At 43.5% G+C, this 16,721-nt stretch overlaps 1 protein-coding gene across 1 annotated transcript in view; it reads left to right on the top strand.

Annotated features, from left to right (window-relative positions):
* Positions 1 to 16,721, top strand: part of Mlkl (mixed lineage kinase domain like pseudokinase) — a 31,765-nt gene that overhangs the window by 774 nt on the left and 14,270 nt on the right. Inside the window, exons 2-4 of the mRNA XM_028768721.1 lie at positions 5,651 to 6,086; positions 9,281 to 9,354; positions 11,666 to 11,849. Coding sequence (XP_028624554.1) covers positions 5,653 to 6,086; positions 9,281 to 9,354; positions 11,666 to 11,849 — 692 coding nt within the window. The 5' untranslated portion in view covers positions 5,651 to 5,652. The remainder of the gene's footprint in view (positions 1 to 5,650; positions 6,087 to 9,280; positions 9,355 to 11,665; positions 11,850 to 16,721) is intronic.

The following is a 16,721-nucleotide window of genomic DNA, read 5'->3' on the forward strand; positions in this document are numbered from 1 at the left end:
TCCTTTCTTTCTTTCTTCCTTCCTTTCTTTCTTTCTTTTTTTGTTTTTTTTTGTTTGTTTGGGTTTTTTTTGTTTTTTGTTTTTTGTTTTTTGTTTTTGTTTTTTTCCAGACAGGGTTTCTCTGTGTAGCCCTGGCTGTCCTGGAACTCACTCTGTAGACCAGGCTGGCCTCGAACTCAGAAATTCACCTGCCTCTGCCTCCCAAGTGCTGGGATTAAAAGCATGTGCCACGACCACCCGGCTACGATTCCAGTTCTTAAGTATGAATTCTCTCGTCCTTTTCTGGGGCCCATTTCATGAATAGTCTAATGTAATGTTTTTAAAAGAGCATCTGACTTTTTTTAGACTATGTATTTATTTGTTTATTGAAACAGGATCTCACTGTGTAGCTCTGACTGGCCTGGAACTCACTGTATGGTCCAGGCTGGTCTCGAATTCACAGAGATACCTGTCTCTGTCTTCTAAGTACTGGATTTAAAGCTATGCCACCAAGCCCAGATATATCTGACTTTTTTTTTTTTAATTGGAGGGGGGTAAGAGTAAATTAATATGTGTAGTACTACTTCCAGATTTTTCTCCTTTGCTCTCAAACATTCAAATAAGAGCCTTGACGCTCTTGGGCTCACCATCTGGGAACGGCTGGGCCCCAAGATCCATTGATTTTGTTGAAGAGCACCCTGACAGGCTAGAGAGATGGGTCAGCCGTTAAAGAATACCCTGACATTAATGCCTGTGCCTCCTGCAGGAATCCTGTGGACGAAGAAAACTAATTGCTCACATGCTCAGTTTCAGTTTGGCTGCTTGGTTTCACTTTTTTTTTTTTTTTTTGATAAGATTTATTTAATTTGTTTTATGTGAGTACACTGTAGCTGTCTTCAGATACACCAGAAGAGGGCATCAGATCCCATTACAGATGGTTGTGAGCCACCATGTGGTTGCTAGGAATTGAACTCAGGACCTCTGGAGGAGCAGTCAATGCTCTTAACCACTGAGCCATCGCTCCAGTCCTCTTAGTCTGACTTTTTGACTCATGTTTTATTTTTTTTAAAGATTTATTTATTTTATGTGTGTCTGTTACAGATGGTTGTGAGCCACCATGGCTTTGAGCATTTTGAGGGTTGAGGACATGGCTTAGCAGTTAAGAAAACTGGTTGCTCTCCCAGAGGACCCAGGTTTGATTCCCAGCATTCACATGACAAACTGTACTTCCGGAGGATCTGACCCCCTAGCTCTACACACATGTAGTGCAGAGATAGACATGTAGGCAAAACACTTGCACACATAAAATAAAAATTAGCAGCTCTAGCCATGCAATGGTGGCGTGTAACAGTGAATTAGTTAAACCGCTTTGACTCTTGCCTGGGCGCACACACGCCCCACCTGCCCAAGAGCTCTCTGGATTTGCAAATGAAAGACACACACACACACACACACACACATTCGCGCACGACAGCTAATTTTGATATGTCTTGACTAGTTCAAAGGCTGGGCATTTTTAAGCCTCCCCGCGGCTAGCACACATTTTCCTCCGGTATGCCTGGCTTAACACCTTCTAAATCTCTATTTTATCTTTGCGGCTCTGTTACCTTCTGGGCCCCTTCCCCTTCCCCTTAGGGCCGCATTCCTTTTCCACCTACATTATAAGATGCTTTCTCTCCTGCAGCTCCTAAGCTCCTAAATCTTATTCTTCTCCATCTGAGTCTCTCTCTCTCTCTCTCTCTCTCTCTCTCTCTCTCTCTCTCTCCCTCCCTCCCTAGACCCTTGCCCGTCTGGAACAATCTAAAAGTCCCGCTCCGTCTCCTTGCCCAGCCATTGGCTGTATGGCAATTCTTTTTTTTTTTTTTTTTTTAAGATTTATTTTATTTATTTCATGTATATGAGTACACTGTAGCTGTCTTCAGACACACTAGAAGTGGACATTGGATTCCATTACAGATGGTTGTGAGCCACCATGTGGTTGCTGGGAATTGAACTCAGGACCTCTGGAAGAACAGTCAGTGCTCTTAACCTCTGAGCCATCTCTCCAGCCCCATGGCAATTCTTTATTACCAATAGAAGCCAGCTGGGGGCAGGGACCCTCAGGTCTGGAAGTGCGGCTCTTGGGAGCCAAAATAAGAGAGAAGATTAGAACCAATTCCCAACAATGGCGCACACCTTTAAACCCAGCACTCAGGAGGCAGAAGCAGTCGGATCTCTGAGTTTGAGGCTAGCCTGGCCTACAGAGTGAGTTCCAGGACATCCAGGACTACATAGAAAAACCCTGTTTCAAAAATAGGTAGAAGATAGATAGATAGATAGATAGATAGATAGATAGATAGATCTTTAATTGCAGCATTTTTTTTGAGGCAAAGTTCTGAGGATCTCTGTGAGCTGGAGGCCAGCCTGATCTACATACTGAACTCCAGGACAGCCAGGACTACAATAGGGAGACCCCGTCTCAAAAGCCAAGAGTGCCTCTGGATCTGTTTCCATGGCTTTGAGCTCATTTGAACAACATCTTCATCTATCAAATGAGAATGCAATGGTGATGCTGCAGCACTCAGTGTGCTGCGAGCGAAGAGATCCATTGCTATGGTAACTGTCATTCATTATGGACTCTAGTTAGTTGCCTTTGGTTGCAAGCAGAGCACATGACTCAAACTGGCTTCAACAAAAGGAAGGCTGAGGGGGTCTGGAGAGATGGCTCAGCAGCTAAGAGTGCCATCTGCTCTTCCAGGGGACCAGGGATTCAATTCCCAGCACCCAAATGGCAGCTCACAATCATCTGTTAAGCCCAGGCCTAAAGACCCAATGGTGCCCTCTTCTGGCCACCAGAGGCACTGCATGCACATGGTACACATACTTGCAGGCAAAATACTCCTATGCACAAAATAAAAATAAAGATTAAAAAAAAAGGAGAAGAGGGAAAGTTGCAACCTGTAGATAGGAGTAACATAGGTTTCAGGATCAGTTGTCATCAACTTAGAATCTTCTTTTTTTTTTTTTTCTGTCATCCTTTGTAAACTTCATTACAAGCTGTAGGATAAGGGCCCTGTGGTGTCTCACTTGTATTCACAGGAGAGAGGGAGATTGAAGGAAACAGTGGCTTCCTGAGCTCTCTCAGAGGAGCCAGGCACTTACTCATCAAGCATTCTGTCCATCCAACTTAGCTCTAGAGCCAATTGTTTTTGGTTTTTAAAATATTTACTTATTTTATTTTCAATGTATGAATGATTTGCGTGTATATGCACCACAGGAAAAGAGACAGAAAACCAATGAGACTGATCGAAGCAGTCTTTTTTTTTCCCTCCCCCGACAAGATCTCATACTGTAGCCCAGGCTATCCTCAAATTCGCAGGAATTCTCCTGCCTCTGTTTCCCAGAGTTGATTTTCATTGCAATCCTGAATATCCTAGGCCAGCTGTGACTAAGGTGGCCATCAGGACTGGCAGTGTTCCTTTAGCAGATACGTTTTATTTGATCTACCTGGGTTGGACCACAAAGTGTTTGTTGGTTGTTACTTTAAAAAAAAAATGTGACTCTGTGTGTGAACTGAATGTTTGTATGCATGCGGTGTCAGGTACGTGTGTGAGAAGGTCAGAGGTCAAGGTCACCTGTCTCCCTATGGCTCTCCGATTTATTTTTTATTTTTATTTGTTTGTTTAAAGTGTGTGTGAGTGTGTGTGTGTCTGTTGGTCTGTCTGTCTGTCTACATGTAAAGGCCAGAGAACAACTTGAGGGAACTGGTCCTCCCAGAGCCAGACTCACAAATGTGCACCACCATGCCCATATGTTTTGTTTTGTTTTGTTTTTTATTGGTGCTGGGGATCCAAACTCGGGCTTATTCAGCAACCACTTTGTGGACTGAAATATCTCCCAGCCCCTGGCAGCATTTTAAGAACACTCTTTGGCTTGCTTGCAAGATTTAAAATCAAGAGATCTGACATGACAGTCCGGATTGCTGGCTGCTGCTGAGAAAAGGAGAGGCCCATTATCCTTGCAGAAAAGCAGATGTCAGCTTGCTCAATAACCTCCACACGTTTTCAGACAGACTGTGGGCCCAAGGGCCAGTTCATAGCTTTTTCCTATAGGATTTGAAGAAAGGGTGTGAGTCAATGGACTCCTCCCTCTATCAAAAACAGAGGGTACCAGGAGACTGCAACAGGGAGAACAAGGCCATTCTGAGATCCATAGCGGGAGCCCATCTCAAAAAAAGAGAAACATGGAGAAGTAAGAGACACACTCGAAGTCCCAGAAACCGAAAGGATGCTTTTCAGATTTAGATTTATGATCTTATCTCTTATGTGTGAATGTTTAGCCTGTATGTATGTATGTATGTATGTATGTATGCATGTATTGCACCATGTGTGTGCCTGGTGCCTTCAGAGGTCAGAAGAGCACACAGTGAGTCTCCTCTGCAAGAACAGCGCATGCAAGGGGCAGTGGTGGTGCAAGCCTTTAATCCCAGCACTTGGGAGGCAGAGGCAGGCGGATTTCTGAGTTTGAGGCCAGCCTGGTCTACAGAGTGAGTTCCAGGACAGCCAGGGCTACACAGAGAAACCCTGTCTCGAAAAACCAAAAAAAAAAAAAAAAAACAGAGCAGCACATGCTCTTAACCACTAAACCATCTCTCCAGCTCCAGGAGCTTCTCTCTAAGCTGTACTAGGGATCACTCACACAGAGACTTAGCCAGCACTGGGCAAACACTCCACCACTGGGCTAAAACACCAGCTTTGGATTTTTTGTTGTTGTTTTTGAGACAGGCACTCATTAGGTAGCTGGGATGGCCTTGAACTTGTGACCCTTCTACCACAGCCTCCCATATGCTAATATTTTAGCACCACAATACCTGGCTGGAAACATATTTCTTTGCAGCAATTGAGACTAATGCTAAGTCAGCTCACTCTACTGGTTTCAGTTGCCTGTTTGGCCCTTGGAGGTATTTCTCATACTTCAACAGGACATCTGTGTTAGGATAGGCTAAGTAATAAGACCAAGATGGCCTCAAAATATAATGGCTTTCATACAATTGAGACAGTATCTTCGATCATAGTCCATAGCAGAAATCCTAGCAACATGGCAATTCTCCTCCAAGCAGTTATGCAGGAGCCCGGGATCCATTCTTCTGAATACCAGTATCCCTGAGAGCCTCTCTTTGCAAACCCATCTCAGCCCAAAGTAGCACAAATCCCATCCACTCACAACCCATAGCCAGGTGCTAGTCACATGAGCTCAGGTGTTGCAGTGAAAGCTGAAGATAAAGTGCTTGGTGACCAATACTTCCCAGGTCAAGCTTAGTTACAGGGATAGAACAGATGTGGCAGACAGCAAACTGCCTCTTTGTCTTTTTGTTTTGTTTTGTTTTGGTTTGTTTTGGTTTGGTTTGGTTTTGGTTTTCCGAGACAGGGTTTCTCTGTATAGTCCTGGCTGTCCTGGAACTCACTCTGTAGACCAGGCTGGCCTCGAACTCAGAAATCCGCCTGGCTCTGCCTCCCAAGTGCTGGGATTAAAGGCGTGCGCCACCACTGCCCAGCTAAACTGTCTCTGTCTTACATGGTGGAGGGATCCCGTTTCTGGTGTTGAGATCACAGATACCCTTGACCTTCCATTAACTGAATATTAGATACACTGGGGATTGCAGTATTTCAGCAAATCTATGCATCTCTTTCAGGTATGGATAAATTGGGACAGATCATCAAGTTAGGCTACCTCATCTATGAACGGTGTGAAAAGATGAAATACTGCCGGAAACAGTGCCAGCGTCTGGGAAACCGTGTGCACGGCCTGCTACAGCCTCTCCAGAGGCTCCAGGCCCAAAGAGAGAAGAACCTGCCCGATGACATTACTGCTGCCCTGGGCCGTTTTGAGGAAGTCCTGAAGGAGGCTAACCAGCAGATAGAAAAGTTCAGCAACAAGTCCAATATTTGGAAGTTTGTAACTGTGGGCAATGATAAGATCCTCTTCCATGAAGTGAATGAGAAGCTGAGAGACGTCTGGGAGGAGCTCTTGCTGCTGCTTCAGGTTGATGAATGGAAGCTCGTTTCAGATGTCAGTCAACGAGCCTCCTGGCAGCGGGAAGATCAACAGGATGCAACGGAAGACTGCAGGTGAGTCTCCCAAAGGCTGAGAAAGAGTAGGCTGGGGCTAGGGGTAGGATGAAAAAGCAGATGGACTCAGGGAGCATCCTAGTCTCACTTTGATTTGCCAAAGGAGAGGAGTTTAAACAGTTGTGTGAGCCTGTGACTCAGAAATCCTGCTATGGTGAGACTGGTGAAATCTGGGGAAGCCTTTGTGAAATAGGGGGCGAGTTGCTACCTGCTCGTGAGTCCCCTCTGCTTCTCTACTCGCTCTTAAAAATATCTGGAGTTCCAATTCATAACTTATTGTTCTTAGATTCTATAGGTATCTTAATCAGGGTTTCTATTCCTGCACAAACATCATGACCAAGAAACAAGTTGGGGAGGAAAGGGGTTTATTCAGCTTACACTTCCATGTTGCTGTTCATCAGCAAAAGAAGTCAGGACAGGAACTCAAGCAGGTCAGGAAACAGGAGCTGATGCAGAGGCCATGGAGGGATGTTACTTACTGACTCGCTTTCCCTACCTTGCTCAGCTTGCTTTCTTATAGAACCCAGGACTACTAGCCCAGGGATGGCACCACCCACAATGGGCCCTCCCCCCTTGATCACTAATTGAAAAAATGCCTTCCAGCTGGATCTCATGGAGGCATTTTCTCAACTGAAGCTCCTTTCTCTGTGGTAACTCCAGCTTGTGTCAAGTTGATACACAAAACCAGCCAGTACAGTGGGACTCACTGTCACTTAAGATGAAGATTGTCCAGTAAAAAGAATCAATTAAAGCAAACCAAGGAAGTGTGGGTTGGGTACAGTGTACACAACACTGTTCTAAATCTTAGGGTTACAGTCCAGAACAAAACAGACAAAATCTCTAACCTCAAGGAATACAAAGCCCTGCTGATAGAAAGCTAAGTGAAAGTCACAAAGTAGGGTAATGGCACACAAAGGTTCAGAAAGAACAGGCAGAGTAACGTTTGACTGGACACCTTGACAAAGAAAGAACTAGCCACGCAGAGACACAATTGCCTTTGTAGTAGAACTGCAGAGAGGAAACCCTAATTGAACTACCGTGTTTCAAGTCTTTACTTTAGCTACATCCTCTGAAACAAGCCATCTGGCAAAACTCAGCATGAAGTTGATGAAGGTACACAGTTTACCCTCTTTGTTGCTATGGCAAGAGTGTGGCTGTATATGGTCACTACCTGGAAGTCAATAGGTAGAGCCAGTAATTCAACCTACCTGAGAGTCAGAATGGAAGTGTGAACTGAGGAGAGCATTTTAGAGGGTGAGGTAATGTAAGCCTGAACTAGATTGGCCTTCTAATTGAACGTAATGGAGGGCCAGACTCTAGAGAAGCGAGGCATGGTCTAAGCTGGAGGTGGGGGATAAGAGATGAGCCTAGGTCACCGGGCAAAGGAAGACAAAGGAAGCATGGGCAAACATGACCTCCTTAGACTTGTGATGACCCAGTATTATGAATCCCAACACTGTTATCTAAAAGATAGAAGGGGATGCTGGAGAGATGGGTCAGCTGTTAAGAGCACTGACTGCTTTTCTAGGGAACCCAGGTTCCATAGACAGCCATCATAATGAGGCCTTTTAATGAGAGAGCACTAGGAGAGGTCCCACAGTAGTATCATGTGACATATCCTGGCCTAGCTAATATGCCAAGGGGCCTGGAAGCAGGAACTAGGCAGGATTTATCCTATTGCTGCAAAGGGAATGGAGGCCTTATGAAAGCAAGAAAGCAAATGGAGCAAGTCTCTGTCTGAGAGAGAGAGATACTCCAGGGGAGTGATCTGAATTCTTTGATAGAGAAAGCACAGAAGTAAAGGGTCTGAAACCCAATGGTAAGCATTTGGGTAGAGAGAACAGGAGCAAGGAAGGGTGCTGGGCCAGACTTGAGCATATATATGAGACCTCACAGTCAGCCCACACAGTGACACACTTCCTCCAACGAGGCCACACCCACTCCAACAAGGTCACACCTCCTAATAGCACCACTACATTTGGGCCGGGCATTCAGACACATGAGTCTATGGGGCCATTCCTATTCAAACCATCAGAGAGTCTAACTCCAAGACCTGATATCTTCACACAGACATACAAGCAGGCTTACAAAATTCTTGTCATCTGAGAAGAAGGAACCTCAAATTGAGAAACTGCTCCAACACATTAGCTTGTAGGCAAGTCTGTGAGGATTTTTTTTCCATTAGATTGATGTGGGAGGGACCTGGGTTCAATTCCCCAGCACCCATACAATGGCTCACAACCATCTCTAACTGAAGGATTTAACACCCTGTGGTGGTTTGAATAGGTTTGGCCCCCATAGAGTCATGTGCTTGAATGCTTCGCCTGTGGGAGTGGCTCTGTTAGGAGGTCCCACCCCTGGGCTGGTGGTCCTGGGTTGTACGGGAAAGCAAGTGGAGTAAGTCACGGAAAGCACACCCATCAGTAAGCTTTGTCCCCTATGGTCTTTGCTGAATTTCAGCTGCCAGGTTCCTGCCTTAAGCTCCTTGCCCTGGCTTCCCTCGATGATAGACTGTCATATGTAAGCTAAGTAAATAAAGAAACCCTTTCCTCTTCAAATGTCGTTCGGCCACAGTGTTTATCACAGTAACAGAGCAAACAAGGACAGGAGAACACATGGATAAGTCTTTTAGATGCCCGAGCCCAGAGGAGTAACTGTGCTGTCGACTTGATACGGAGGCTGGTGTCCGGTTGTCAGAAGACATCTAAATGGGACAAACGAGAAGACTGTTAAGCAAATGAATACATTTTGTGATAAGAGCAACTAAGACATGTGTAATTGTACCAAATACCATCAAGGAGAAAAGAGAATCCAGGGATTAGGGAAGGTGGGCATGTTATGGTAACACGGAGAGGTTGATTTCATGTAGAGGGCAGGATTGGCTTCTATCTTAGTTTGGGTTTTATTGCTGCGAATAGACACTATGACCATGGCAACTCATGGAAAACATTTAATTAGGGCCGGTTTATAGTTCAGAGATGTAGTCCATTATCATGACGGGAAGCATGGTGGCATGCAGGTATGAATACACATGCAGAGGCGACTATTAACAGTACTATTTCCTACCAAGAGACCATTTAGAGTTTAAAGACTGTCACCTTGGCGGTTTTAATTAACATTTTGGTTTTGACGCACACGTAGTTTCAATTTAACACTTGTATTTTTAAACATGTGTTGCCCCCTTTTTCCTGCAGAAATGAAAACATAAAAGTTATTTTGATGCAGTTGCAAATTGGCATGGAAGAAATCAACAGAACCCTGAAGCAATGTAAGTGTCCCTCCCCCGATGCAGCGAGTGCTCCCAAGCTAGAACCCATCTCTCTGCTTTGCTCCTGCCTGCTCCATTTCCTTTGCTGGTTAGTACTGGAAACAGCTCACAGGTTTTGGGATGTGGTCACAGTTAACCCAGGCTTCTGTCCATGAAGTAGCATTTGAAAGTGGCCTCTTCACCAGCAAGAAATCCATAGGACCTGTCAGAATACTAAAATAGGCCAGGCATGGTGGTGCACGCTTTTAATCCCAGTACTTGAGACAGAGGCAGGCGAACCTCTGACTTTGAAGCTAGCCTGATCTACATAGTGAGTTCCAGGATAACTAGGACTATACGGAGAAACCCTGCTTCAATCAGTCAATCAATAAATCAATCTGCCTCAATCAATCAATCAAAATAATTTTAAGGGCTCGAGAGATGGCTCAGCCATTAAAGTTAGGCTCACTACCAAAAATAATTTTTAAGAAAGAATGCTAAAATAATTATAAGTTTCTCTATGAATAGCATCTATATCAGTCAAATTTTTGTTATAGTAACAAATACCCCAGGTAGTGGCTTAGAAAGAGATGGTTTACTTGGGTTCACAGTTTTGAAGAAGTTATGATTAGTTTATTAGTCCCGTTGTTTTTGACTCTGTGGCAAGGCAGCTTATCAGATAGACAAACATAATGAAGTGTAAACACTCACTTGCAAGTCAAGAAGTAAAAAAGAGAGAAGGAGGAAGAGCCTGGGGTTCCACAATCCCCTTTAGAAGCCTCCAGATACCTTAGGACCCACTATTTGTCTCCACAACCTCCCAACAGTATCACCCTAGAAGCAAGCTCTGGACAGATAGGCCTCTAGAGACATCTAACAGGCAAACTATAGCAGTAACAAAGCTTGCGTTCATTTACTGCCGATCCATAAGAAATTCAAACCAAGGGCTTTGGAGATGACTCAGGGGGTAAGTTGCTTGCTGCACACATGAGGACCTATGTTTGAATCCCTGGCATCTACATTTAAGAAAAAAAATAGGCAGGGGATCTCAACATTGGAAGTTGAAGACGAGAAGGTCTCTGGGGCTCACTGGCCAGCAAATCTAGCCAGTCAGCAAGCTACAGATTTCAGTGAGAGATCTTGTCTCAAAAGGTGGATAGGGACTGGAGAGATGGCTCAACTGTTACAAACCTCCACTAGTTCTGCAAAAGACCCAGATTCAGTTCCAGCATTCATATGGCGTCTACACTCACCCGCAACTCCAGTTTCAGGGAATCCAATGCCTTCTTCTGTCTTTGGGGGCCATATACACATGTGGTATACATATGGACATGCAGACACACACTCATGCACTGCACAGAGTGAGCTAGACACGCCCACGTCAATCAAGAAAACCCCCATAGGCCAATCTGGTGGGGGCATTTTCTCAATTGAGGTTCCTTCTTCCAAAATGACTCTATCTTGTGTCAAGTTGGCATAAAACTAGCTGGCACACAGTCCAAACGATGATTCTATCTAAATCTTGGAGAACCAAATATTACCATTACTTTCAGAAGCATGGGTGAGGAGTTATTTATGGGAATATAGGTGATCTTAGGTACTTGAATGGCCTAAAAACTTCCCACAGTAGTGTCAGCAATAAGTTAGAAAAGCTGGATCACCGGTCTCCTACACAAGAGTTTTCTCTCACTCAGCAATGTTTACTATGGAGAGACTTCTGTGAGTCCTGTAATTTTCTTGAGCTTCCTTGGTCTTGTAAGTTTCCTATGAGCTTTGTGAAATTCTGAGGAAGAAAATGTTTCAGTCCATGAGGAAACAGCCATCCAGCTGACAGCAATATAGTTGCTGAACTTGAACCATGTCTCTATTTGATCTGAAATAACTAGATACGATGCCAGGTATCTAGTGCCAAGTCATGCGGCAATAGGAGTAGAGATGGCTCTGAGATGAGAGAGGCTGTGGTTAAGGCCAGAAAGATAGGCAAGATTGGAAAAGGAGGCTAGGGATGTAGTTCAAAAGGAGGCTAGGGACATAGTTCAATGGTAAAGCATTTGCTGAGCATATGCAAATTCCTTGATTCAATTCCCATGCATTGTAATAAAAAAAAAATAGGTTGGAAGAGGGGGACAAGAAAGTACATGAAACTCACTGCCAACTTTAGTTAGCTGTGTCTCTATGTGTAACTCAGAAGCAGAGGACCTTCTGCCCTGAGAAGCTCTAGCCAGGACCAGTTCTGGTTCATGGGGTGGCACTCCCTCCCACATCACAAAGAGGTCACTTCCTTTCCAGCACTTTCCTAGCACACTGACTTTTTAATCTTCTTCTGTCTCAGGCTTACTAAAACCCACGTGGGAGATCCCACAAGATCTCCAAATCAAGGAGATTCCAAAGGAACATCTTGGACCTCCATGGACCAAACTGAAGACAAATAAAATGAGTACAATTTATAAAGGAGAGTATCACAAATCTCCAGTCACCATCAAAGTATTCAACAACCCCCAGGCTGAAAGTGTTGGGTAAGCTATGGGATATGACTCTTCATACATACCAACACTTACACTCCGTAACTTCCCAAAGAGAAAGGAATATTTTCTCCTTTATTAAATGGGGGGAAGTCAGGCTTGAAAGGGTTAAATGTCTTAATCTGTATTATTAAGAAACAGAGGCTATAGAACCAGAGAAGATAGGAGGGCTTCTTGCTCTTACAGAGGATCCAGGTTCAACTTCAATTCCAGAGGATCTGACATACTCTTGTGGCTCACAGGTGCCAAGCACACATATGGTACATAGACAAACATGCAGGCAAAACACTCATTCACACACACACACATACACACACACACACACACACACACACGCAAAAGAAAAAGAAATAGGCTAGCCTTGGGCAACTCTCTTCTACCCCAACTCTCTTTTACTCATGGCTTCAAGTATCTTTCAAATTATATACTCTTTTCCAGACACAGTAGTGCATGCCTTTAATCACAGCACCCGTGAGACAGATTCAGGCCATTTCTGAGCTCAAGGCCAGCCTGGTCTATATAGAGAATTCTAGGCTAACCAGGGCTACATAGAGACCTTGTCTCAAAACAACAGCAAAATTTTTACCTTATAATCCTCTTTCTCAGTTCATCCTCTTTTTGGTGTGGTGCTGGGAATTCTGTTTTATCATTGTATTTTCCTGTAAAATATACTCCTTTGTTAGTTTCTCGTAGGTGAGAGAGCAGTATGTCTATCAGGTACCTTCCTCACTTTCCTGACTCAGCATCGTGGAACATGCTGAATCATTTTAATTGAATCTGGTGACTCATTTGGTATCAGTGTGCATTTTGCCTATTTCCAATGATGTAAAACATCTGCTCCCAACTTTCTCCCATGGACAATGGTGCCACTATACATAGCCCTTACTGAGTCTGTATGACAATTCTGAGGTACTGGAAATCAAACCTTGGACTTTGCACATGGAGGAGAACACTCCCACTAAGCTTGTACAAGAATGTACAACACTTGTACAAGAATGTCTTTGGGCTGTAACTCCAGGATAGGAACCGTTGGATCACAGGTTCCACATATATTAAATTGGCTAAGTTCTACCAAAAAGCTCTTAGAGTGAAGTGGATGTAGCTACAGTATACAGTATACCACCTGCAGTGCCTGAGAACACCTATATTTTATACACTGACTGATGTTTGGTGTTTCTAAATTTGTTTTATCCTTGTAGAGTGTTATCAGATCTGAAAGCATTTCATTTACTAATAAATTTGATCATTTTCTTTCATTTTTTTTCTCTTGTTTTTCTTTTTTCGGTTTTTGTTTGTTTGTTTGTTTTTTGTTTTTTTTTTTTGAGACAGGGTTTCCCTGTGTAGCCCGGGCTGTCCTGGAACTCACTCTGTAGACCAGGCTGGCCTCGAACTCAGAAATCCACCTGTCTCTGCCTCCCAAGTGCTGGGATTAAAGGCATGCGCCACCACTGCCCGGCAACTCTTGTTTTTCAAGACAGGCTTTCTTTGTGTAGCTTTGGATGTCCTAGAACTTGTTCCTCTGTAAACCAGGCTAGATCTCAAACTCACAAAGATCCACCTGCCTCTGCTTCCCAAGTGCTGGGATTAAAGGTACAAGCCATCACCTCCCAGCTTGGGCATTTAATCTTATGTGTTTAACCATTTTAGCTTTGGTATTTTTGTTTTCTCACAAAGAATTAGGTTTCATTGTGACAGTTTTAAACATTTTATGTACATGTGTGAGTAAGTGTGTGTGAGTGCAGGTGCTCATGAAGGCCAGAGGCATCAGATTCCCCCTGATACTGCAGTTACTGGTGAGCCACCTATCATATGGGTGCTGGAACTCAAACTCAAGTCCTGTCTTAGGGTTTCCATTGCTGTGAAGAGACACCATGACCAAGGCAACTTGCCTTGATAAGTCAAGGCAAACATTTAATTGGGGCTTGGTTTACAGTTTCAGAAATTCAGTCCATTGTCATCATGGTGAGAAGCAAGGTAGCATGCAGGTAGACATGGTGCTGGAGGAGCTGAGAGTTCTATATCCTGATCTGAAGGCATCTAGAAGGAAGCTGTCTTCTGCAGGCAGTCAGGAGGGGGCTCTCTTCCACACTGAGCACAGCCTGAGCATGGGAAAATATCTCCAAGCCCACTCCTACGGGGACACACTTCCTCAAACAAGGCCACACCCACTCCAACAAGACCACACCCACTCCAACAAGACCACACCTCCTCATAGTAACACTCCCTGTGGGCCAAGCATTCAAACACATGTGTCTATATCTGTACTCTCAACTGATCTCCCACCGGGCTCATTATGGCATTTTTCTCTTTTTTTCTTTTCTTTTCTTTTTTTTTTTTTTTTCGAGACAGGATTTCTCTGTGTAGCTCTGGCTGTCCTGGAACTCACTCTGTAGACCAGGCTGGCCTCGAACTCAGAAATCCGCCCGCCTCTGCCTCCCAAATGCTGGGATCAAAGGCGTGCGCCACCACTGCTCGGCAAAAAGTGTGTAGCCCAGGCTGGCCTCGAACTCGTGATCCTCCGGCCTCTGCCTCCTTCAGCAAATCCTACCGGTGTGCGACATTTTTCAAATACAGTTTGTTTTTCCCTATCTTCTCCTGAACCCTCCTCCCCATAGTACCTTCCTTTTCCATTTTTGTGTGACATAAAAATGGAAAATTTTGCCCCTCCCCCTTCTCTCAACACCTCTTGCGATCTCCTTTCTGGTTTCATAGTCAATACCTATTCTCACAACCCCTTCCTTGCCTACACACAAGTATTAGAAGCTAGGATCTGCACATAGTAGAAGACAGGCTCTGTTGGAGTAGGTGTGTTACTGTGGGCATGGACCCTCATCCTAGCTGCCTGGAAGTGAGTATTCTGCTAGCAGCCTTCAGATGAAGATGTAGAACTCTCAGTTCCTCTTGTACCATACCTGCCTGAATGCTGCCGTGTTCCTGCCTTGATGATAATAGACTGAACCTCTAAACCTGTAAGCCAGCCCCAATTAAATGTTGTCCTTATAAGAGTTGCCTTGGTCATGGTGTCTGTTCACAGCAGTAAAACCCTAACTAAGACAGTCACATTTGCAATTTCTATGGGTTTTTTTTTCCCATTTGCAGAAGAGCCTTTATATCATGGAAATCAATCATTTGTCAACTGTGATATTGCAAAGAATATCTTCCATGATCTATCACATGGTCTGCATTTTAACTTTGTCTTTGATATCCATCATCCAACATGCATCTTTAATTTTAATTTAGGTACATCCAAACCTCACATTATTATTTGTGTTCTCAAAATACACTTCCCTGTGCCTAGAATTAACTTCCTTTCTCTCTCCCTCCCTCTCTCTTTCTCTTTCTTTCTTTCTTTCTTTCTTTCTTTCTTTCTTTCTTTCTTTCTTTCTTTCTGTTAGATGGGGTCTCACTATGTAGCTCTGGCAGGCCTGGAACTCTGGCCTCACTCTCATTGAATTCTACTTGCCTTGGCCTAAACAGTACTGGGATTAAAGGAATTAGGTAATCACATTATGTTGTTATTAATTATTATTATTTATTATCATTGTTATTTTAAACTTTTATTAAATTGTTATGTTATTTTATGTGCATGGTTGATTTTCCTGCATGTATGTCTGTATACCACTTGCATGCCTGATGTTTGCAAAGGCCAGAAGAGGGTATTGAATACACTGGAACTAGAGTTATGGATGGTTGTGAGCTACCATGTGGTTGCTGGGAATTGAACCAGGCCCTCTGGAAGAGCAGTCAGTGCTCTTAACCTCTGAGTCATCTTACTAGCACCAGGGTGGTTTTTTTTTTTTAAAGATTGATTGATTGATTGATTTATTTATTTATTTATTTATTTATTTATTTAATGTATGTGTGTGAGTACACTGTTGCTATCCTCAGACACACCAGAAGAGGACATCAGATCCCACTACGGATGGTTGAAAGCTGCCATGTGGTTGCTGGGGATTGAACTCAGGGCCTCTGGAAGAGCAGTCAGTGACATCTCTCCAGCTTCCAGTTCTAATTTTTAAGTTCAGTCTTTAATTCTCCTGGAATCAGTCTTTATATGTGATATCATGCAGGATCTAGTTTTGCTTTTTTTTCACAGAGTAAGTCAGTTTTCTCTATATTATTTGTTAAATAGCCCATTCTTTCCTCCACTGAGAGACAGCACCACACTTACTATGTAAGTTTTTGTATAAACATCGGTCTAGCTCCTGTATCTCTGATCTGTTCCATGGGTCATTTTATAGGTTTTTGCATCAGTGAACATACTGATTGAACTTTTTCGAGGGTGGTGAGATCTGTTGTTGTTATTGTTTGTTTGTTTGTTTGTTTGAGTCCTGGCTTGCCTAGAACTCACAGAGATTCTCCTGCCTCTGCCTTCAGAGTACTTAGATTGATAACCTGCACCATTACGCCTGGCTCTGTTAAGTTTATTTGTAAATTTTTGCTCTTCTTATACTATTGTAAGTGAGATTATTCTAATTTTATTTTCAGATTCCTCATAGCTGGCATATTGAAATGCAGTTGATTTCTGTATGCTTTGGTCCTGATCTGCCTCCCTGACAGATTGTGCACAAATATCACTTTCTCTTTCAGCCTCACACTTATGTACATGAGCAAATTGGACTGGATTGATGGGGACTGTGACCCTCTCTAATAACTGACACGCGTATTCCTGGGGTTGTTTTCTGGAAGAGAGTTTGTTTATAAATTTTCACTTAATATATAATCCCTAATTTCCTTATTTTTACTAACAAAGAACATATACCAGTTTTTCAGGACATTTACTAAAATAAAATGACATATTAGTATAAAAGTAATAATAAAAACTTGACATTCTAGTTTGCCATGTAAGTCACAAAAATAGGATTC

The sequence above is a fragment of the Grammomys surdaster genome, unplaced genomic scaffold, assembly GCF_004785775.1.
Source record: "Grammomys surdaster isolate TR1022 unplaced genomic scaffold, NIH_TR_1.0 187, whole genome shotgun sequence".
Taxonomy (NCBI): Eukaryota; Metazoa; Chordata; class Mammalia; order Rodentia; family Muridae; genus Grammomys; species Grammomys surdaster.